Here is a 24330-nt window from a genome sequence, read left to right on the forward strand (position 1 = left end):
GACGAGTGGATGCTGGATGCCCAAAAGATGACTGGTGTTCATTATATTCAGTCAAGTGAAATTCAGGTCTCTCCAACCAGTGAGTCCCATAGATCATTTTTGGTGCCCCTGGCCACGGGCCTCTCTTCCTGTCCAACTTCGCAGGTACCATGCCCGTCCCCGTGGGCCCCCATGGGTCCACTCTCCTACTTGGCTTTTGCAGTGACCTCTATATCTGGGTTGTGCTCTATTTTGCTTCTTGTTCACTTGAGCTCAGGTCTTCACTCTATAAGCCAAGCCTTTCTCCGTGGAGCTCTCCCATGGGCAGTGGCTGGGAATGTGGTGTTTGCATGGAGCACCTGGGGAGCAAGTGTCTCAGGAACACCTGATTTTCATCTTGGTGCACAATTAGACTCTCGGCTGTGGAATCTGAATGCCCTGATTCAGGATTTTGTGGTCCCTAAGAAGGATTCTATGATCATCCTCTTCCTACACACTGAAAAGTCCTGTTTTGCAACATGGTTTAAACTAATTGTATAAACAGGATTACAGGAGGAGGAAATAGTTAAGAGAATGACCATACTTTAGGTATTTTAGGAGCAGCTATTTACATACAAATAAAAAGTCATTTAATGAACTTTTTTTTTTTTAATATTTATTCATTTCTGAGAGCACGAGTGGGGGAGGGTGGGAGACACAGAATCCGAATCAGGCTCCAGGCTCTGAGCTGTCAGCACAGAGCCCCACGTGGGGGCTTGAACCCATGAACCGTGAGATCATGACCCAAACCAAAGTCAGATGCTCAACCGACTGAGCCAGCCAGATGCCCCAATAATGAACTTTTAAAGTCTAATGTCAGTTACTATGTGTATTTTAAATTACAAGCTATAGTACTTTAAAAGACTCCATTTTTAACCAGTTTAAATAATTCTAAAGAATAGATTGTTACCATATATATCTTGATAATCAAAACTAGAATCTTCTTTCTTTTATATCATTTTGAAAAGATTGCTAAATTAGCATATTTGGTATCATCTTGGAGCAAAAATTCTTTTCCATAAGATGACAATTCCCGCGTTGTTTTTTAAAATATTTATTTTTACGTGATCTCTGTACTCAACGTGGGGCTTGAACTTAACAACCCCAAGATCAAGAGTCACATGCGGCTCCAATTGAGCCAGCCAGGTGCCTCCAGTGCTATTGTTAAGAAGGAGAACAGTGTCTAGAACTCTGAGTCCCCTTCTTCTTAAAAATGAGCACATATATTACTTTGCAAGAGTTTGAGGTTGTCGGCTGGGGGAAACACACCTCAGCATGACAACAGCTCCTCCGAGGCCATTGCCAAGATGTGATGAAATCAGCATAGCTGATGGGAATCATCCGTCTAATAAGACCTGTTTGTGGTTTAGAAGAGTTCCTATGGTGTAGTGAGGAGGTACTAGAAGTATCCACTGCAGAAGTCTGTCCTCATGGTTTGACGAGATGCAGTTCTGTGGGGCAGCTGAGAAGTTGTAAACTGGATGTGGCTAAAATAATCCCATTCCAGCTCCAAAGACCGAACCAGTCTCATAACCACTCCTAACTGGGTGTTGTGGGGGTGGACTGCAGTGGGTGTGCGGATCACGGAACAAGAAACCTGATGTGGCATTTGTCAAGCCCTTTTGGGACCACTCGTGGTTGTAGTGGTCTGTGGGGCACATGCCTCAGGCTTTGTGGCTTGAAGAGATCTCCCAAACTGACCACGAGAATGAGGCCAACTGCTGGTGACATCCAGGCAGTAGGAGCTTTATCCAGAAATTGGGATGTGTCCTTGAGCAGGGTGGGGCTAATTCCACCCACCCCCACCCCCCCACCCCGCCGTTGTTAAAAAGCCAGGCACACGCATCCATTCATCCATTGTTGCCCCATCTGTCTCATGCTGACCAGGTAAAGGACTTCAAGTGGATCATTACATAATTACCTACAGTGAAATGGCAAAATGAAAAGAATTTTGAGGGCTGAGAACTAAGGAAAATGTCCATAGTATAACCGGGAAGCAGCTCCGGGGTGGCTAAAGATGGCATGTCAGAGAAACCTGCCTTGTTGGGACAGTTGACTTCACATTAGGCTCTGAACTGTTACATCTGGAGCGCAAAGGGAGGTGACATAAGTGATCATTGTGGGCAAGAGTGGACTCCCCGGTATTTGAGGCTATGATTCTTTTCAATGAATTGGTTCACTTTGTTCCTCAGGTAAATGCTTTGTGCTAAACCACACCATGAAGATTTCTCTTTTCTCCTAAAGGGAACTGAACAGCATGGGGATCTGGTATCGAATGGGCAAAGTCCCCAGGAATCATGACTCATCTCAACCCACAACGCCTTCCCAGTCATCCGCTGCTTCCACCCCGGCCCCCAACCTTCCCAGGTGAGGCCTTGTCAATGGTATCCTATGCTGTTACGTGCGTTACGGTCTTGTGGTCTCGGGTCTCAGAACAGCTCCACTTAGTGTGTGCTGAAAACTGCAGAAGCAGTAAACCGAGGAGATTTTTAAAAACCCAATTAGAAATGTTTGCATTACACGAATGTAAAGGCCATTCTGTATTCTGTTTTGTACGTATTCTGCAGGCTCCTAAAATAGCAGAATATGCAACTTTAAATTGGCTTGCTATTCTAAAGAGCTCATACCTGCACACAAACGCGTGATTTATAGCCACGTGGTTGGGAACACTGGCCATAAGAAGGTAGAATTCCTTCTCTGCCTCGGCCAACAACTCATTTGAGGGTTGGTAAGTAATTTTGTTCATTTTCGTATCATTTCTTTTCCCAGTGAGCCACAAACTAAGAAATGGGTAGTTTGGGTATGAGAGAATAGTGAGAAGGTTTTCAGGGCATGTTGGTTTCAGTAATCCTGCAGAGAAGCTTAGGTGAGCAAACTGGTCACTCTGTACCTGATTTCAGTTGTAATAGACGTAGTAATGGTCTCTATGCTTTCAGCAAAAAGTAGATGGTGAAAAGAATCCTGTCAAATAAAAACTCTTCCCTCTCAGCCCTTAAACTTACCATGGTGAGGATTGCCTAACGCAGAGAATTGTCAATTTCGTGTGCTGTGCACCTGAAACTAATAGAACGTTGTAAGCCAACCATAGTTCAATAAAAACAAACAAACAAAAAACCCCTCTGCTTTACTCGTAGTGAATTATTTGAGGGCAAGGAACAAACAGCCGTGAGGGACTAAATTTGAGAAAGGGATTACAAAAATAAATAAAACAAGTAAGAATTGGCGAGGCAGTGCTGTTTGGGGATTGATGTAGCACAAATGAGGAATCTAAGAGCTTCCACATGGGTGAATAGAGATGAACAGCGTCTGTCGGGAACAGATTGTGGGGCTCCTCCTGGGCCCCACAGACCACACCCTGCCCTCCAGGAGGTGCAGAGGAGAGCCTGGTGTAGCCACCGGTTCTCCGCACACTGCTCCTCTAGCTGAGCGCCCGCCCCGACCTTGGCAGAACACCACTGGCGTGAGCCAGCAGCTCAGAGGACTCTGTCTCTCGGGACATCCCCCATAAAGCCAATCTGGTCTTTCCTCATGACAGTTTCACGAACCCTGAGCGATACTTAAACTTGACCACCTGGAATCGCCTGAAACTTTGCAAGTAGTTTTCAGCCTCCCTCTGGCATGAAGAGACAGGAATAGCCAGTGAGCTTCCCAGAGTTGTACACTGAACAGTGGATGTCTCTGGTTTAGGAGTACCAGGCCAGCGCAGCTCAGTTCAGTTCAGCACTTTCTCAGTGCCCAGGGCACCTGCGTGGCTGTGGTCACTGTCAGCTGCACTGGGGGACAGCCCAGGCCCATCACCTGTGCTCAGGTCAGCTGAAACCCGTAGCCCGGGAGTAGTCACAGCTGCTACCTATTGACATCACAGGGTCTGGAAGGGGCTAGATACGGGCAGCCCCTCCGGGCAGCTCTAAGTTTCTGTCGGATAAAGAGCACTGGTTGTCTCGGTTAAAGCACGAAGAGCTCCCCCGACAGAAGCTTGCCAGTCAGCCAGAGAGCACGGTCACCAGCGATGGAAGCAAGAGGGCCTGGGAACACTGGCCACGGGGAACCAGGTAGAATTGGAGATTCTTTGTATCAGAACGAAGGGTTCACAAGGCTTGTATATTTTATACAGAAACTCTTGTTGTGGTTTGCAATGGCTCCAAGGAATTTGGATCAGTTTTGTTTTACTTGCCAAATGAAGCAGATGTCAGAATAGTCCATATAAAAGGTATTGTCATATGACTGAGTTAAGTCTGCCACTGTGCAGTAGGATAATCGAATGTTACATTAATGCTTCCCAGTAAAAGCCACTGTCTGTCCCAAGCTCTCCTCCGGCACTGGGCAGCACTTCCTAGGTGGCATGCACATCTCTGGGAGCCTCCTAATGCACGGGGGCGGTTTTGGCGTCTTTGCTTTTTGTATTGTTTCCCTAACTAGTACCTTTGACTTTTAAAAAATGAAATGCTGATGATTCACTCAAAATGTCCACTGAAGATTTATGAAATGATGAGTATTTTCCTGGAGGCTTCAGGTCTGTCGGGTCTCCGGCAGAGGAATGTGATAGCTTTATCTCTGTGGGCGATGCTAGTTTTCCCATGTGGGGGTCTGCATGGGGCCCATGGGGTGAAGGCCTCCAAATCCAGCTCCTGTGAACTCTCTCCCATGCCGAAGCTTCAAACTTTAAGCTAAAATAGTACTCTTGTCTTCCCTTCCTTTTTCAGGCTTCTATGCCTTTGCTCACGTGGAAGCCTGTGTGCAACAGGTGTGTCTTAGATTCCCCTGCTTTAGATGTCCGCTCAAATGCTTCCTCTGCCAGGAAGCCTTCCCTGAATGCCCTGGGGCTGGGCCTGGGCTGGGCTTTTCTCTCTGAGTGCTTCTTCTTGGTCATCATGCCTTCACTTTGGGTTGTGGTCGTGGTCGTGTGAACTCCTTGAGGGCAGGAACCATGTCCGGTATCTGTTATCTCTAGCGCTCCGCACAGACCTAGACATGTACTCAGTTTTGCAACAAATGCTTCTCTCACAGCCTAGGACCCTGTGCTGCAGTCCCACCCCCCCCCCCACCCCCACCTCCACCTCCTGCCCCTGACGACTCCTGAGTCCCTGAGCACTTTTGGACCCTTTTCTGACTCTAGCCCAAGCTTAAGAAATACTTCCAAGTGCGGTCTTTGTGTGGACACAGGGATCAGGTGGCAAAGCCAGGCTAGAGAGAGTGTGCGGTGGTGCAGCGCCCTCTACTGACCAGATCTGGAGGCGGCCGGGAGGCCGTTTTTCCCAGCAAATCTCGCTGAGGGGACTGGAAGGGACCGAGGGAGGGGCCGGTAAAGACCCTGTTGCCTGCTTGAGCTCAGGCTTTTGCCTCAGAAGCTAAAAATGTGTGCTCTGCCTCCCCATTTCTTATGTTGTCCCTCATGTTTCAAAGAATCCCATGCCGTCTTTTTGGAGCACTGTTATCCCCAGCTTATTTCAGACAAAAGGAACGGTTGGTGGACTTTTCCAGAGTTGATGGGTCATCACCTGAGGACCTCATGGTCCTGGCAGAACTGCCCTCTCTTTTCAGAGGCAGTTCCTGGCCCCGGGAGCAAGCACTTCCTGCCTGTTTCCTTCCTGTTGTTGCAGAGAATGATAGTCTTTTCCTTTTGGAATGGTCAGGCCCCCGCAGAGACAAGGGAGCCCCTCGGTTGTATCCAGTGAATGGACACAGTGTTTGGTAAAGTTCACGGCAAGAGGCAGGATGAGGCGTGTTGGCAGTGCTCTTTTTCCTCATTCAGGAAACCTTTATCTCACACACATACATCGCTGCACACATTTGCCAACCACTTCCAAGCAAAGAAGGACCTGCCTCCTCTTCCAGGAGCATGGAGCCCATGTTCTCTCCGGGCATCAGTGCGGCTCCACCTTCGGCTTGTCCATTCCATGCACCCCGGTCAGGGTGGTCCGGCCTTGGGGCTGAGACACAGTCCCATCTCCCCATCCATCCTCCAAGGCGGCCACAGCTCTGCGAGTCCGCCTGATACATACAAGCAGACGATCGGTCTGTGGATCCAGGCTTTTCTGGTTCTCTTCCATGCCGCTGCCTTAGGGCAGAGGGAAGCGCCTTCCTGCTTCAACCAGAGCAGCCCCCAACTGCTCCATTTCACGCCGGGTTCTTACATGTGGTTCTGCTGCCCCCGGCTCCGAGGTTTGGAAAAGCTCTGGGAGGCAGGTGGGTTCACAACTGATGGAGCACCGGCGGCCCCAGAGTGTGGATAAATGAACGGTTCCGTGTTGTCCCGGGTGGGGGCCCCTGGTGGACTGCTGCCCCCTGGCTTGCTGAACGGTAGAACCGGTGGCTTGATGAAGACATCAGAGGCATGCTTATCAAATTTGCAGATGACACAGAGTCATTAGGGAGTGCTGATGTGCTGAACGACAGAGTCAATACTCTGCATCTCCTCTACAGCTAGAACACCCTGCTGGAACCAGGAGATGAAAGGTGATGGGTGAAAACGGACGGCATATCACCCCCCTCCCCAGGTTAAAAAAGTCAGTTGCACAAGAACCAAACTGAGGAGACCCGGCTTAGCAGTGATTTGTGTGCAGTGACCAGGCTGGGCACGAACTGGGGTTGTGTGGAATGCCTCCTGGTGTGCCCAGTGGGGCGTGTCCCAGGAGGTGGTGTCCCACACCTGTCGGGTTCGTTGGAGGGTCACGTCGATTGCCACACACCTCCTTGTGAAACTTACCCAAATTGAGCACCGAATTAGAGTATGAGGAATTGCTGTTTTGACCTGAGTAGAGACCTGGCAATTGGCTTCAGGTGTTTGAATGGTCAGTGGGTACAAGGCAGAGAAGTGTTTCCAGGTGGGGATGGGTCGTGGGCAATCCCAGAAGACAAAAAAATCGAGACTTTTCGGACCTGCAGGGTTCTTCATAAGCCTTATTTAAAAAGTATATCCCGGGGCGCCTGGGTGGCTCAGTCGGTTAAGCGGCCGACTTCGGCTCAGGTCATGATCTCGCGGTCCATGAGTTCGAGCCCCGTATTGGGCTCTGTGCTGACAGCTCAGAGCCTGGAGCCTGTTTCAGATTCTGTGTCTCCCTCTCTCTGACCCTCCCCCGTTCACGCTCTGTCTCTCTCTATCTCAAAAATAAATACACGTTAAAAAAATTAAAAAAAAAAAAGTATATCCCATCCCCACCCTCAGATTCAGACTCCTTGTCAGAGGTGACTCCAGGGAGCTGTGGCAGGTGGAGAGGGCGCAGAGCAGTGGGTGTTTGTCGCCGTGGTCTGCTCTGTGTGTGTGGCTTTTAGTGCTTCCTCATTGTCTGATTTGTGGCCGTTGTCCCCTTCCCCTCACCAGTGCTGGTGTCTGGGGAGGAGGCTCGGAGAGCTGTGGAGGGCTGTGTGGCACCCTCCCTGGGATGGAGGGCACAGAGGGCCCTCTGCAGTGCTGACCTGGTGTCTGTGTCCCGGCCTTGGCATGGATTTTGTCCCTTTCCAAGTTCGTCTGAAATAAGTAGTCTGGACTCCCAGGTGCTAGAATTTCTAGCTTATGTGGACACCGGGCTTGGGCTGTCCCGGGAAAGGTGGAGTGTGTGGTTCCAGGAGCTCCTGTCTGCCCTTCCCGCCGGCCCGAGTCTTACATGTCGTGTTTCTGAAGGACCAGCTGCCACCTCAGGCCGTGGGCACGTCCTACGATCCTCCGCTGACATTGTCCCTCCCCTGGGAGAGGGAGCCGCAGAGCACACGCTCCTCTGCCAGCTGTTGAGTCCTGCCCTGCAGCCTTCGCCTGCGAGGTGCGGCCTCTGGGGAGCCTCTCCCAGGTGCCAGGCGGGGCTGAGCTTCCCTCATAAGGCGCGTGTCACTGCCCTGAGTTGTTCCGGTAATCTTCCGGTGATTTGTCAGCTCCCAGCGAGTTGTCAGTCACAGGTTCCAAAGTATGTTTCTTAGTGACAGACATAATTGTACTTAACTTTTTGCGTGGATGTTATCAATCTGTGACAGATACTCTGGGAAATGGGGCATTTTGATTGCAGAAGGTCTGTCACACGCGTTTAGTCTTCCTCTCAGGGACACCAGGATTCAGTCACAACTTTTGCTTGTCGATGTCAGGTTTTGAGAACATAGATCCTTGCTGACCTCAAAAATCGTTCCGTCACTCCGATCCCAGGGCTGTCATCGGAAAGGTTAATGGCTCTTCCTAAAGGAGAGAGAAAATCGCACTTTGAGGATCTGGAATTCAGGCCGTGCACGCCCAGGCCCAACTCCCCCATCACAGCCGTTGTCAGAGGCCCCTGAGCCGCCACACTCTGTCCGGCCTCCTTGACCCCGCCTTCCTGGGGATGTGGGATCAGCTCCGCCAGTTGATCAAGCCGCAGAATAAGCCAGCAACCCGGACGGAGCCTCGGCTCATGGGCTGGCATCCTGTTGTCGAAACTGACAGCTTAAACTCCGCAGGCCGCCTCTGTCGGTGGTCAGTTATGAGACGGTTTCTGTGCTATAGATGACATGTGTCACCTGCCCTGTTGTTGCCGGACTTGAACGGGGGGTCCAGGCTGGCACCGATCAGGGAGGCCGAGTTTCCCTGTTGAGGTATTTGCCACCGGCACTGGAGATCCTGCCTATCGGGAGGCCCAGCAGGCTTGCCTCGTTTATAGGTTTGATGCCGGAGGCTCAGCTGAGGGGAGGGGAGGGGACGGGACGGGTTTTCAGAGTTGAAAGCTGTTCTTTAAGGTTCCTCACTTATGAGAAGGGCTGTCTGTGTCCTGCATCAAGGTGAGATGAGCAGGCAAGACCAAAGATGGATTCTGTTGGTTCTCTTCTTCCCCCATAATAGTAAACCGTATGGCCTGGATTCCGAGCTCCCTTCCACAGGAGCAGGACTGTCTGGGGGCACATGAGCCCCGGGGGAGCACCCTGGCTTGGTCCCCCTGAAGGAGGGCTTGGGGCTGGCCGGTCCAGCAGGGCCCTCAGAACCTTGCACCTCAGCAGGGCGTGCCCAGGCAGAGCTGTGGGTCTGGCTTCACTTGGGATCATTAGACTTCCTTTTCCTTCACATGAAAACCACACACATTTTTGTTGGTTTAACTGTGAAGATGGGATACACATTTTCATATCCTTCCGTGCCGTGTCACCCCTTTGAAGATGAAGACTTAAGGCAGATGTTTCTCTCACGTAGAGCACAAGCATGGGCATTCACCGTGTATTTGAGTTCTCCTCTGCTCCTGGTACCTTCCACCCACTCTGTTCAACAGAACCAACAGCCGGGGCGTCTCGGAGGAGAGCCGTCCGCAGGGGCAGGACCCGAACACCAAATCAAAGTGAGATTAGACCCTGAGCTTCCTGGGGCTCAGGTATTACTTCAGGTCAATTGCTCACCTTTATATTCTCTGCCTGGAACTTCAAAGTCCTGGGTTGCCTGCTGTCCCGTTGAGGTTTTTAGACTCGCACGTGTTCTTTTTTTCTTTCTGGAACTTTCACTGGCTTCCTGTTATCTGACCTATCTCCCATATCATCTTGCATCAATCCAGGTGAATCTCTTGACTCCCGAGCATCTCAGCCTCATTCCAGAACCATCTCCGCCTCATTCCAGAACCATTTCTGCTCTGGCCATTGCTGTGTATCTCCCCTCATGCCTGCCCCAGGCCCTCCTGGAAGAGGCAGGCCAGACTCCAGAATACTGAGGCTTGGTCCTGTCCACCTTCCGGCCTAGGGTAGCCTTTGCCTCTTGTAGAAAGCCCGGCCCGGGCTGCTTCCCCCCCTTCCCCTCCTCCAGTTTCTCACACCAGACAATTTGGCATTTCACATTTCCCTGTCATTGCTACGTATATTTATGTTTGCTCTTATGACTAGATCTGCTGGCTTATTGATAACAGGGATTCTCCTGTTTCCTTCTCTCGTAAAGCTTCGGAAAAGGTTAGTCACACAGAAATACAGATGATAATGTACCGCCGTGTATGGAAATCTAGCAAGTTCTTTTGGCCATGTCAACTCAATTCAGTTAAGCGTCAGTGAAAAATGTGTGGCCCCCAAATGGCAGGGACTTTTGAACACCAGGTGCCTGGCACATGGTAAGCACTCAGAATGTGTATTAAATGTATAAAGTGAGCTGGTTTAGATACACAGGACCAGGTATCCTGTATTATCCTTCTCCACCTTCCATTTATTCTGCCAGCCAGCCAGCCAGCCAGTACAGACTTGCCTTTGCATTTGCTGGGTCTCCAACACTTTGCAAGTGCTTTTGCAAATAAGAACTCACTTAATCCTAATAACAGCTCTGTGAATTAGGGTACTGTTATTCATATCCACTTCAAGATGAAGAAGCTGAGACGCAGGAGGTTAAATTCCTTTCCCAAGGTCACACAGAGCTCGGATTTGGACCCGAGCAGGTGAGCTGCCTGTGGCTTACAGGCTGCCTGTGCCCGGGTCACTGGCTGTGGAGCAGCCAGCCAGGTGTCCCAGCCGTCTTCACGTGCGGCCTCTCCAGGCTCCTGACCAGCAGCTGGGAGCCGGGGGCTTCCCAGAGTGTGCACGTGGGGCTGGGGGAGCCCGTTGTCTTCCTGGGCTCCTCCGGTCGGAAGCTGCCCTCGCAGTCTGCACTCACACCCTCTCAGGAGACACCCGGATGTTGGCCGGGGTCCAGTCCGCCGGTGCCATAGATGGTGGCCGAGGAGAACATGTGGACGCCATACACGAGAGGGTCCTGGCGTCACAGCTCAAATGGCTCCCGAGCCCGCGATGAATCGGGGTTACGAGCAGTTTGCTTTATTCTGGCGATGATGAGAGCCCTGCGAAAGAGACCTACAGGGGAGGGTTCTCTGAATATCTCTCAAGTGCCGGTGTCACCGAGCTGTGACTGCTCTTGCAACAGTATCAAACTTCGCTTTGGTGTCAGTAATTTTGAAGGGGAAATTTCATTAGAATGCAGTTTGGTATTGTTGGATATGAATGATGGGTTTAGGCTGAGCAATACACTTTTTGATATTAATTTTTAATATGGCTTCTTGGGAAGTCAGAGCTTCTATTTAATGAAGAATTGACTATTAGTCAATACAGCTCCTGCCTCTGAGCCGGCCTTCTTTGCTCTCACTCTTCCACATCAGATTTTGACAAGGTATTTGCTGCTTGTAAATGTGGTATCTTTGTAATTTTTGTGACTCTGAGTGTCTTATTTTTCTTGGTGGTTATGATGGTTCTGCGTGCTTCTTGTGGTCCCGGAAGCAGGGCTGTAAATGTGAAATGATTTCCTCCTGTGCCTGGTTCGCAAGTGCATGGGGCTCTTTGTGCAGTTGGTTTAAAGCTCCAGGGTTTGGAGAAAGGCCTTTTTCAGGATTATGAAAATAGTTTTCCGTGTGTCAGAACAGATTTATCAGTTCACTTTAGGGTCGGTTTTGTGAACCAGACCATTTAGAAGAGGATATTTTACCTTTTATCAGAGTGGAAGCTGACAGTCTATTTGCAGGTAGCTCTATGGAATATTTCACCTGGATCTTTCAGTGTAAATCTAGCCGCCAAACAAAGTAAAAATGGGCGTTAAGCGAAATTTCCCGTGATTTTACCCACCCCAACCCCCACCCCCGGGCTGTTCTATTTCAAGGCAGGGTTTCAATTATTAATTTGGATATTTAATAAAATCCCTTGCTTGCAGGAACTTTTAAAAGTCCCCTTGAATTTTATTCGGGTCGGGTTTTTGCCCCTGGGTCGGGTAGCATTCAACTTGAATATCTTTCTTGAGCAGATGTTTTGCTTCCAGTTGAATAATAATATTAACAATCGAATAAACGAAATTATCATCATCATTATTTCAGCCACAATTTTTTGAGCATCTTGTGCCGGGCACTGTGCAAACACTTTACAGATATTGCTTAAATCTTCCTAGCCACGCAGTGAGGTGCGTAATGGAAACGAGCAAAGCTTTTAAGAAACGAGCAAGCTGCAGCCAGGAGAAGTGGCGGCTGACCCGAAGGCAGAGCATCAGGGCTCAGAGGAGCCAGGACTGGAGCCCATTCCCACCACCCCTGCCTGAGTGTTAACACTCTTGCCTCAGTGTCTCCTGCGGCCTCGACCAGGACCAGACACAGCCACAAGCCATTTCAGCCCATGGTTCACATTGTACCTCCTTCTTAGTCATTGCTTCATTTTGCTCAGCAAATTGTTTTCCACAGCTTCTGAGATTGATTGAGCAAGGAGGAGAATGCGCCTTTGATTCTTTGTTAGGGTTTGTTATTTTCGGCTCGGACTGTTCCCCTGCCCGCCCTGCACTCTCACGCACGTAGCCTTTTATGAATCTGAGTTTGGCAGTCTCGCTGCTCTTGAATTTAGGAAAAGCGGATATTTTAGTAGGCTGGAAGAAGATGAAAAGCTAGAAGTGCCCATATGTTCCTTGTTTTTAAAAGTAGGGTCAGTGAGGTTTAGAGACTCTTTAAATATTTCAGTTTATAAGATTAGACTAGATCATCTGGAATGGAAGTGTGGTGCCCTGGGTCCCAGACTTCACTTTTTTCTTCATTTCTTTTATATGGGAGGTAGGTGTTTTGGCATTGCAGGGTTCAAGTGTAATAAAACTTAAATGTAGTGAATAAATACCATGATTTGGAGTGTTGCAGCAGCTATGAAGTTAGTTTCCTTTTTCTTTCTTTCTTTTTTTTTTTTTTTTAAGTCATCAGTGACTTGAAAAATAACAGTTTAGTACAAGGATGGTAACTTAACTGAAAACTCCAAAGCCTTAAATTTGAGTATGCTTGTTGAGTGCACCTGGGTTTGGACTGTACCCCCACCCCCCCACACATACACCCCCTCCTCCACCCCCTAATGTATATACACAATGCTGGATATAACTCCAAACTCCAGAGTCGAGTCTTTGGCATTTTGCTAAGGAAGCATGCTCTTCACCCAGTTAAATCTTGGCAGGCTGAGATTAAGTCTCGCTCCTGAAATGTCTATTTGAGTACTCTGAAATTGAACACAGTGGTGCGTCTTGTTAAACCCATGCCATCCTTTGTCCTCACACCCTCTTGGCAAGTGATGTGGTTGGTGGTGGTTTTTCTTGATCCCGAGGTATCTGTAGAAGCCCACAGTCTGAGCAACTGCCTACCCCAACCCCAAGTCTCCAAGTGAGGGGCCCTTGGAGGTGACTTACTGCCACGCACGTGGAGAGAGGCGGGGGGGCTGGGACCAGGTCTCCCCTCCAGTTATGGTCCAGCTAGCATTTGATACTTCGGGCTGTGAGGTGTGACAGACAACACTGTGCTGCCCTTGGTGACCCCACACGAGGTCCTGGGAGAAACCTGGCTGAGGAAGGGCTGTGGTCACCACCCTGGTAGAACCTCTGAATACCCAGAGAGGAGGGACCTTGACCTTAATTGTCTTCCAGGGCCCCGCCCTTCTCCACCTCGAGTAAGAGTAAGCGGGAACTTTGTGCTCCCTGCATTTCCTGTCATGTTCATTCACTCTTCATACCTCTTGGATTTCTAAATTTCAAGAGTAATTTGTCACTTTAGAGGAGGGAGTCATTAATAACCATTATTGAGAACTGTCGAGCCTTCCTCTCTGTGTGAGTGTCTGAGTTAAGCATCCAAAAAATTGGCCTTGTTGGTGGCAAACAGGGCCTCAGTATTGACAGATCAGGACTGCCCCACCCCCACTGGTCTTTCTCACGTTCTAGTTTTTCCAAGTCTGTCTTTAATCACCGAGAGAGTGGCGGCCGAGTGGTTAAAGCATGTCCTCCTGGAATTCATTAGTATTATTACCAAAGACCGTGTTGTAAATTGTTGATTTTTTTTTTTTTAACTGCTTGGAAAAAATTTCTCAACTATTTCATTTTAATGTGCTTTAAGAGTAAAAAAAAAAAAAAAGGGGGGGTGGGGGAGAAAGATTTTCCTCGTCAAACATTTGAAACAAAATAGTTCTGAAACCCTGGCTTCAGATCTCTCTGGGTGTGGGCTTTGAGTGGTTGTCCTAAAAGGAAGCTGAAAATAGCATCTCCGTCACCTCAGGCTGTGGGGTGCTGGCCGGGAAGAACCCCCAAACCTTCTGAAAGTGGTTAAAAAGAATTGGCATTCGGTGTATGTTAATGCACATTGTTATTCTTTAACATTAAAATTCCACTAAAGTAGTAATAATTACTGTTAATATCTTCCAGTGGAAACTTACAGTAAAGGAGCAATAGTAGAAACAGTATTTAAAGGAGAGCTGCAGCGTGATAAGAATGCAAATAAGTGTTATTAGCCTAATGATTTTGCCGTCGCCATGGTTGTGCGGCACCAGTGTTGTGAATATGTCATCCGGCACCCGTGAATTTGGAAAGTGTGTCAAAACACAACTTCAATTAGTTTGCTCTAATTATGGCTCTGGAGAGTTTGTAACTACATCACTCCTCATTAAAAGAGATTTTCTTATATGGATTAATGTAATATACAAAGGAAAGTTTCAAAGTTCCCGACGCCGTTTGCTCCCACAACGAGGCAAGCTCAGAGCGGGGCTGTGATGGATCCTGGGTCTGCTGCTGCCACCGGCCTGGCCGAGGCAGGGGGCCGAGCGGCGGCTGTGGCCGGAGGGGAGCCGTGCAGACTGCCTGGGGCAGCCCATCCCTCCGTCTGGATAATCGGCCTCCTGCTGAAGTGGCCAGTGCAAATGGAGTTTGGACGATTTCCACAAGAGGGTAAATGAACCCATCTCAAGCCTTTAAGAGAAAACTGCTGATCTGCAACGAGGAGGATGTCCCTCGTCCACAGCACCTGTGGCGTCTGGCAGCCGGCTCAGCCGAAGGAACTCAAGACCTCCCGTGGCCATGGGCAGCGTGTGGAGTCAGCCTTTGGTCCTGTCCTGGGGGCCTTGAGGGAGACTTCCCGTGAAAATTTACTTTGGGTCCCGCAGAACCCCAGGCATCTGTGAAATGTCAAAAGTCTTGTCCCAGAGTGAAAGACCGAACTCGAGGGAAAGGATATCTCTTGCCTAAACCGATAGGTAGTTACAGATGCGATTGTGGAGCTGTCACCGTTTTGAAAGAAGAAAAGTCCACATTTTCTTAGGCTGTTACTGACTTCCCTCCCCTTGGACCCCTGCTGCGCCCACCTCTGCGAGGCCTCCCCGCGCAGGGGCTGGACGGCTACACCAGGCCTCCAGCCCGCTGTACGAGGACGTTTCCTTGAGCTCTGCTGCCCCTCCCCACGCCCCATCCTCCTGAGCAGCTGGCCACAGCATCCTTAGGACTCCCCAGTGTGGGGAGCCCGGTGGTACATTTTGAGTCCAAGAGTTAAATTGGAGAATGCTTGTTGAGTGCACCTGGGTTTGGAATGCCACCCCCCCCCCCCCCCCCTACCCCCTTATTTACACACCCAATGCTGGGTATCTAAAATACAGCTTTGAATACATTTGTACTTTTTTTTTTTTTTTTTTTTTTAACCTCCGTGTTCTCTTTGTCCTTATTTCTGGTGAGTACAAGGGCGGGTGTGTGTAATGAGTGACTTGGCCTTCTTTACACCACTCACAAGCAGTGTTCCCTCGAGCGCGTTATCTTGCTACTCTGAGCCTCCGTTACCTCTTCTGTGAAGGTGGGGATAAGACTATCTCCCTTGGTCGGGGCGCCTGGGTGGTGCAGTCGGTTAAGCGTCCGACTTCAGCCAGGTCACGATCTCGCGGTCCGTGAGTTCGAGCCCCGCGTCGGGCTCTGGGCTGATGGCTCAGAGCCTGGAGCCTGTTTCCGATTCTGTGTCTCCCTCTCTCTCTGCCCCTTCCCCATTCATGCTCTGTCTCTCTCTGTCCCAAAAATAAATAAAAACGTTGAAAAAAAAATTAAAAAAAAAAAAGACTATCTCCCTTGGAGATTGTTCTGGGGACTAAATGGGGGCCACATGAAAGTGCCCCACCAGACACACCGCGGGCCCTCGTGCACGTGGCCTCCTGTCTTGGTCCAGGGTTTCTTTCCGAGTCCGGTCGGAGTGTGAGCACCTCATTCCCTGAGACCTCTCTGTTGCCACCACTTGGCTCCCGTCGGCCCCAGCCTTAGCTTCAATCACACCCCCCTCTCCGGCCCAGCTCTCACTGAGCCAGACTGTGGGCGCAGGGGCCCCCGCAGGGCTGGGGCAGGGATCGCTGTGCTCACAGGTGAGCAGCTGGTGAGGGGTTAAGATAGTAATTGTGTAAGTCTTCCAGGCTTTCTCCCAGTTCTGCGATAATTTGATGAAGAACTTCACCCTAATTAAATATTCAAATTAGGAATAAGTGTCAATATGGCTTCCCATTGCCTGGAATGATGATTAATTGTATTCAAAACTCTAGTGGCCCACTGTAATCTAAACTGAACCGTTGTTCTTGATTATTTCTGCACCACACTTGCCATGTTTTTGTTTTAAGATTTAAACTAGTAATTGATTTGCCATATGCTGTCGAGCTGCACATACTTTCAAGCTGCACGTTGAGGAACTTGGGGAGTTTGGAATTGTGATTTCCTTAGCCTTCCAGTGGCAGTTTTCCTGTCCAATGCAGAGTGATTCGGTTGGGAGGACGTGGTGTCTGTGTTGCCCATGAGGAAAACTCATTATAGAGTCAAGTTGGTAGGCTGAAGTCGTATTGATCGTGGCACACGAGTTGCTTGAATGGAAAATGAACAAATCCGTACATTTGGTTGGTGCTTTGCGTGATTTCGGCAAAACAGCATGTTCTAGTGGAAAAAAGGATCAGGTCAGACCCCAGCTCGGCCAGTTTCTTTAGCTCTGTGACCTTGGGCAAGTCCCTTAACCTCTCTGAACCTCCTTTCCCCTGGTCAGTAGAATAATACTTACCTTGCCGGGTTGGGCCAATTAGGGATGAGTGTGAATCGTGAAGAGTAATTGAGGTGCTCAGTAAGTGGTAACTGTCCTAATAATAGATGATTGCAGGAACAAAGGCTTCATGTCCTGCGCCCCCCTTCCCCACCTCCTGACCATCAGGAGTCTGAAACCACCTCCCACTTTCCTGAACGACCCGGCACTGGACACTTCCTAGGGTTTAGCAGAGTGCCTGGTGCAGGGTAGGCACTCAACAGATATTTGTTTGTTTTATGCCATTGCTTTAAAATGAAAACCTAGAACCTTACCTTGTATACCTTCTATTTAGAGCTTTTTTACTTTGCAATATAGGCAATTTATGTGTTTCAATTTACTTATAGATAAATTCCTAAAGAGGACAGATAGAAGTCTCATGTGGCTCTTTTCATTTTTTTTTTTTAACTCTATTCTTTTAGCACGGTTGTAAGCTCACTCTAAAATTGAGGGGAAGAGATTTTTCATATATCCCCTGTCGTCACATGTACGTAGCTTCCCTGTTATCAACATTCCTCACCAGAGTGGTACTTTGTTTGTTTGTTTTTAAACCAGGGATGAAACTACACTGACACATTGTAATCCCCTCAAGTCCATAGTTTGGGTTTGCTCTTGGTGTTGGACATTCTGTGGGTTTGGACAGATGTATAATGACCTATGTCCGTCGTCATAAAATCATTCAGAGTATCCTCACTGCCTTGAAAATCCTCTGTTCTGCCCATTCACCTCTCTCCCAGCCCCTGGAAACTACTCATCTTTTTACCGTCTCCACAGTTTTGTCTTTTCCAGAATGTCCTAGAATTGGAATCCAGTAGCATGTAGCCTTCTCAGATTGGCATCTTTCACTTAGTAATACGCATTTCTCATTTGGGTTTTCAAACGACCTCTGTGCCAAACCTGTGCTTGGCATATAGTAGGAGCTCAGTTAAAAACTGGTGGACCGAGTCAGTCACAACATATGACTATGGCAGCCTTGTGTGCCTACCGATACCTCAGTCCGTCTGCCCTTGGGCAGCATCAATTCATTGGGTATATTTGGAATCAAGTTTCAAGTCTGAGCATAGAAAGTTTGTGAGATCGTGAAGATCGTCGTAGAGGAAATAGGTCTTTTGGGTTTTACAAAACCTCACTTGACTCTGCTGGTGTCAGCCACAAAACAAAAGGAAAAATGTCTCATCAGCCCTTAAAAATGGTAGTGAAACTTGCACGTGGTTCTTTCTTTCTGAGGTTGGTTCCAAAATCAACGAGAAAAGAAAACTCCCCAGACCGAAAATTATTTTAGGACCTAGAGTCCTTAAAGTCCTCAAGACTTTCAGTCTCAGTGGAATGAAATTGCAAGAAAAAAAATCGCAACATTATCTCTCATTATCTCTGGGTCTTCACAGATCTAAATCTAACTCAGAACTCAGTTTGGAAGCACAGGGGACCTGGAGTGGGAATCCTCTGCGAAGTCTTTGAGGATACCGGTGCCGGTCGGGCTTTCCAGCTGAAAATGATTCATTTTAATTACCATCCAGGGCGATCTGATACCTGAGCATATGGTCCTTAAGAAATAAGCTTGCCCAAACTGTCAGCGAGTGTGGGCAATGGTCAGGGACCTCATTCTGACACCGTTGACCAGCCTTGGAGAGCGGACGCTCTAGAAGGTGCTTATTAAAATGCCAGCAGGTGCAGCGAGGGTCCCCTTTCCTGTGACTCCCTCACCCTGCTTGTGCCAGGTGTTTTATAAGAGCCTTTTTCTTCATTAAATGGCATTCATTAAGCACGTCCTTACACCTGGCACAGAAGCTGTGTGTCACAGATGACTTCTTCCCAATGGTGTTTTGCAGGAATAAAGTGGAATTTCATTTAGCCATTTGCCGTGTTCTTTCTCCCCCGACCACCTCCACTCAATTATTGTGGCTTTTGCATATTCTATTCCTCCTCCCCCCCCCCCATTGTGTTACTTTCTTTTGCACGTTACCTCTGGTCCTTGTCCACAAGCAGGCAGGTTAGCTGGAAAACAAGATGTTCCTTTAGCACCGAGTGCTGTGCTGTTTGCTTTCGTATACGTTTGCTCAGCTAACACTCCCGGCAACTTCTGGTCGCTGCCGTCTTCCTTTTATTGATAAAAAGAATAACTTCCCATTAGAAAAAATTAACACATAAAAATATATGAAGGGAGAGGGGGATCCACACTCTCCGCTCAGACGTCCGTGGTCCACACTGTGATCCCAGCCCTGCCACCAGCCCAGGGCCATCTCTGCTGTGATCTGATGTATCCTTTCAGGTCCCTTTGGTTCTTGGGTGCCTGTTACGTATATGGGTACCCACAGAAATAATGTGTGTAGGGTTGTTTCCTACTCAGGGTTTGTTGTGTTTCATTTTGATCAAACAACTGAGTCTTTGAGATTTGGCTGTGGTGATAGAAAAAGTCTGGCATTTTCCTTCTTCTTCTGTCCTAGTTCAGTATTAAAATGAACATTTTCCCAATTCACTGCTCTGACAAACACAGCTGCAAGGATGCACCCACGCCTCTCCTGCAGCTGAGTTCGCGCTCCCAATAACATGGTCAGCACCCTCCCCCAGTTCCACCCAGAAAACCTGTAAACATCATTTTATATCTGCAAAGTATTTTGAATCAGAGACTTTATAATGTTCCATAAATTATGTCATATTTATAACCTAACGTTCTGGGGTTTGAGTAGAGTGTCACGATTCTGAGCTGAATTTTCTAGTTTTCCCCGTCAGGGTTCAAATCCAAGCTGTGTCCCCCCCCCCCCCCCCCGGCGAGCTGCTGAGCCTTTCTGAGGCCATCTGTCAAACAGAGATGATCTCAGCGCCCAGTTGTAGGATTCGGGTGGGGGTTACGTGATGCATGTGAAGGGGAAGCCCTCCGAAAATGTCGCTAAGGTTATTTGCCTGTTTTTATCTTCAGTAAGTCTTTTCCCACATTTCCAGTTATTTCCTCAGGCTCCATTTCTAGGGGGAAAGAAAAAACGCAGGTCCTTTGTTCTGCTTTCTTCCCCACTCTTAAGTCTTAACTTCAGATCCTTTGGCGCATGTTTGAATGTATTTCTTTCAGAGAAAGGGACGTGAATGGTCTTGCTTTGTCAGCGTCTTCACCTGTGACAGACAACTTGAGGGAATAAAGAAATTGCTGGAATTCAGCTCTGTCTTCAGAACCTCTGTGGCTCCTTTGTCTTGAGGCAAGTAGTATGATAGAGGAAAAGTCTGAAGTCACTGTCGGTGTCTGCCAGGATTCGTCTCGCAGTGGGTCTCTCTTGACTGCCATTTCTGGAGGACCGTCAGCCCGGTTGGCTTCTTTCTTTAGGTGTTTCTGTCTTCTTTTTTAGATCAGGGAAGTATTTTCAGCTTCACTAAAGTATACTCAATCTAGGATAAACTGCACCTATTTAAAGTAGAATTTGATGAGCTTTGACATATGCTGCCATCACCAAAATCAACATCCTGGAATATACCCACCACCCCCAAAACCTCCTTGTCCTCCTTCATAGTACAGCCTCCCTCCTCAGGCAGCTGCTGATCTGCTTTCTATCCCTATGGGTTAGTTTGCATTTTCTAGAACTTTACATAATATCACGGAATGATCCCACCTGTATTTTTTACTTTATTTTTGACTTGGCATAATTATCTTGATATTTACCCACCTTGGGTTTGTCAGCAGTTTCTTTTTTATTGTTGAGTAGCATCCATGGCATGGATATACATACTGTGATATAGTTATCAAATCACTGGACATTTAGCTTGTTTTTAGTTTTTATTACTACAGATAAATAGCTGTTTAGTACATTTGTGTATAAATCTTTTTTTTTTAATGTTTATTTTGAGAGAGAGTGAGCAGGGGAAGGGCGGCGGGGTGGGGGGAGATGCGGAGAGGAGAGACAGAGAATCCCAAGAAGGCTCCACACTGTCCGCGCCGAGCCCGATGCAGGGCTCAAACTCAAGAACTGTGAGATCACGACCTGAACCAAAATCAAGAGTCCGACACTTAACTGACTGAGCCACCCAGGCGCCCCCTGTGTCCGATTTTTTGTACAGACTTATCCTTTCATTTCTCTTGGGTAAAAATCAAGAAGCGTAATGGCTGGCTTGTATGATGGGGTATGTCAAACTTTCTAAGAAACTGCAAACTCTTTCCTGCAGTTGTACCATTTTACATTCCCACCAACAACACATCCGAGTTCCAGTTGCTCCTCGACCTTGCCAACAGATTGATATTTTTAGCCTATTTAATTTTTGCCATTCTAGAAGATGTGTGGTAGTATTGCACTGAGGCCTCAATCTGCACTTCCTAATGATCAGTGAGGTTGAACATCTTTTCATGTGCTGATTGTACATTTTCTCTAGTGAGGTGTCTGTTCCAATATTTTGACCATTTTTTTTTTTAACTGGATTATTTGTCTTGTATGAAGTTGTAAGAGTTCAGTATAAATACTGGCTATAAATTGGATATGTGTTTTCCAGTTATCTTCTTCAGGTCTGTGGCTTGTCTTTTCATTTTTGTAACACATCTTTTATTTTCTTTATTTTATTTTTTTTAATTAAAAAAATGTTTTTATTTATTTTTGAGACCGAGACAGAGCATGAGCGGGGAAGGGGCAGAGAGAGAGGGAGACACAGAATCTGAAGCAGGCTCCAGGCTCTGAGCTGTCAGCACAGAGCCTGATGCAGGGCTCAAACTCACAGACTGTGAGATCATGACCTGAGCTGAAGTCGGACGCTTAACCAACTGAGCCACCCAGGCACCCCGTAACACATCTTTTTAAAGAATAAGAGTTTTGGGGCGCCTAGGCGGCTCGGTTAAGTGTCTGACTCTTGATTTCGACTCAAGTCATGTTCTCCCAATTCGTGAGTTCAAGCCTGGCATCGGGCTCTGTGCTGACCGTAGGGAGCCTGCTTGGGATTCTCTCTCTGCCCCTCCCCTCCCAATAAATAAATAAACATTAAAAAGAGTTTTAGATGTTGAAGTTGATTTTTTTTTTCTTGTATAGTTTGTGCTTTTCTGTGTCTTACTTAAGAAATTTTTGCCAAACCTAGGGTCGCAAAAGTGTTCCCTTTCATTTTCCTCTAAAAGAGGCCATGCTATGCCCATGAAATCAAGATGCATTGAAATTAAAAGTATCAAACTCTAGGACTTCTAGACTTAACAGTTTGCCCCTTCTCTTTTCTCTAAGAACAGTTCTGTGAATCTCGGGTCATTTTATCAATGGTGTGAGGAAAACATCAAGATTCATTTATTTACATGTAGCTATCTAGTTCCAACACCATTTGTTGAAAAGATTACCCTTTCTTCATTGAATTGTCTAGGCACCTTTGCTGAAAATCCATGGATCATATATGTGTGGGTCTATTTCTGGACTCTCCATTCTGTTGCATTGATCTGTGTGTCTATCTTTATGCCCTAATACCACACTGTATTGATTATTGTAGCTTTATACTAAGTCTTGAAATTAGGGAGTCTGGAAGTCAGGATTTATTTAGCCATGAGTCTTTATTGATTTTTGCTTGGAATGCTGGAAGCCCTGTTGACTTCTATATTTGGTTGGGTATTTTTTTTCTTTGGATTAGGCAAGCTTTAAACTTTTTTTTTTTTTTATGGTTGTTACTTTTAATTATTCTGATTTCTTTCTAACACTGAGAATGTTTAGATTGGTTTTCTATGTTTATCATAGTTTTCCTCATCATCTCTGTATTCTTTCTCTACATTCTGGAAAACTTGGGGGGGTTTCCACGATATTACTGATACAGGTTTTTTAAATTTTATTTCTGTATTTCTAATGCAGATAACTTTCTCTGTATCCTACAGTAAATTCTTTTTTTTAGAGCGAATTTCTTGTTGTGTGACCTTTTTGTATAGACCTAGGTGTGAGGATATGTATTTCTAGACTGGGTGTTGACCAACTGGCAGGATGTATGACTTCTCCCCACATCTCATTTAAGTGCTCATTACTTGGGAGACATCCTGAATCTTCATTACCTTTCTCTGTTTTCTTTAGTTTTTGTAGAGTCTCTGTGAGAGGAGACTGGCCAGAGCCATCACTGGCCCTACAAACCCTACAGTCCTGGTTTTTCTAGGGCACGTACGCTTTCATCCCCCTGATTTGATTTTTTTTTTCAACTGTCAATTCTTTGTCCCAGTGTGAATGAATAAACAACTGTTATTCCCTGGTATTTTGAAGATCTGCTGTTTCTGTTCAGAGCGGTCTGCCACTTCTGGCCTTGTCCCCCAAATACAAGTTTATATTCTCTAAGTGTTTGCTCACTACCATTCAGAAAAGGGATTCACAGGCTCATCGGGGAACTGTGAGGTAGCTCTCATGTGACGAGTGTCATGATCCAGTTACTATAACCAGACACCTGACTCCTCTTTACTGGCTGGCCGTCTAGGCACTGTCCCCTTCCCACCCTGCTGAGGCTGTTAAATCAAGATGCATTTAATCAGAGTGTATCAAACCCTAGGCCTTCTGGACTTCATAATTTTGTCCCTTCCTTTCATCTTCTCTAGAATAGTTACTGTGAATCTCTTGGGTCATTTCCTATTTTTATTCATGCTGTGTCTCTTTTCCTTTCTATATGTATGTATATAATTTTTTTTTTTTTTTTTTTTGACAAACATGTTCTAGCTCTGTCATTCCCCCTTGCAGGGTTCAGGCAAATGAATAATAGGTTAAAGCAAAACCTTCAAATATTTTAGACTACTTTATTCTTTTTTTAAATTTTTTAAAATGTGTTTATTTATTTTTGAAGGAGAGAGAGACCGAGCATGAGCGGGGGAGGGGCAGAGAGAAAGGGAGACACAGAATTCGAAGCAGGCTCCAGGCTCTGAGCTGTCAGCACAGAGCCCGATGCGAGGCTCAAACTCACGAACTGTGAGATCATGACCTGAGCCGAAGTCGGACGCTTAACTGAATGAGCCACCCAGGCGCCCCTAGATTACTTTATTATGAACTAAATTCTTGGAAATAGTTACTTGCTTGGCCTTAGCAAGTAAGTCTTGTCCTCTGTCTTTTTTCCGCTTGTGAACATTTTTTAACTTTTTGCCACGAGCACCTTTTTCTTTAATGAAGAATACTAAGACCAAGTTCTTTTGTTTTTTTCTTACTACTCTTCTAAACCCCACCCCACCAACTTCACACCTCAGGCTTTTGCAGAGTTCCAACACATTGTCCTACAATAGAGGTCTTTAAGCTGGTTGGTCTAAGACTTTCATAGTTTTAAAAATTGGGGATTCCAAAGAGCTTTTTGTTTAAGTGGCTTATGTTTATCTTTAATTACCTTATTAGAAATTAAAACTGAGAAACACGTGAAACACAAGAATATGCAAGGAGACATCAGAGCGAGCGATGACCTCAGAAGTCCCGCAGCTTCTGAAAACTTCTTTCTGCTTGTAAGAGGAGGGGTGTCTTGGTATTTTTTTTTAATGTTTATTTTTGAGAGAGAGAGAGAGAGAGAGAGAGAGCAAGCAGGGGAGGGGCAAAGAGAGAGGGAGACAGAATCCAAAGTAGGCTCCAGACTCTGAGCTGTCAGCACCGAGCCCGATATGGGGCTT

General features: G+C 47.1%; 1 protein-coding gene across 1 annotated transcript in view; it reads left to right on the forward strand.

Moving 5' to 3' along the window:
- The window catches only part of MVB12B (multivesicular body subunit 12B), a 181437-nt gene that overhangs the window by 65273 nt on the left and 91834 nt on the right, over positions 1-24330 (forward strand). Inside the window, exon 5 of the mRNA XM_040482333.1 lies at positions 2263-2385. Within this exon, the coding sequence (XP_040338267.1) occupies positions 2263-2385 (123 nt within the window). The remainder of the gene's footprint in view (positions 1-2262; positions 2386-24330) is intronic.

Source organism: Herpailurus yagouaroundi, unplaced genomic scaffold (assembly GCF_014898765.1).
Source record: "Herpailurus yagouaroundi ecotype Mexico unplaced genomic scaffold, PumYag 160, whole genome shotgun sequence".
NCBI classification, from domain to species: domain Eukaryota; kingdom Metazoa; phylum Chordata; class Mammalia; order Carnivora; family Felidae; genus Herpailurus; species Herpailurus yagouaroundi.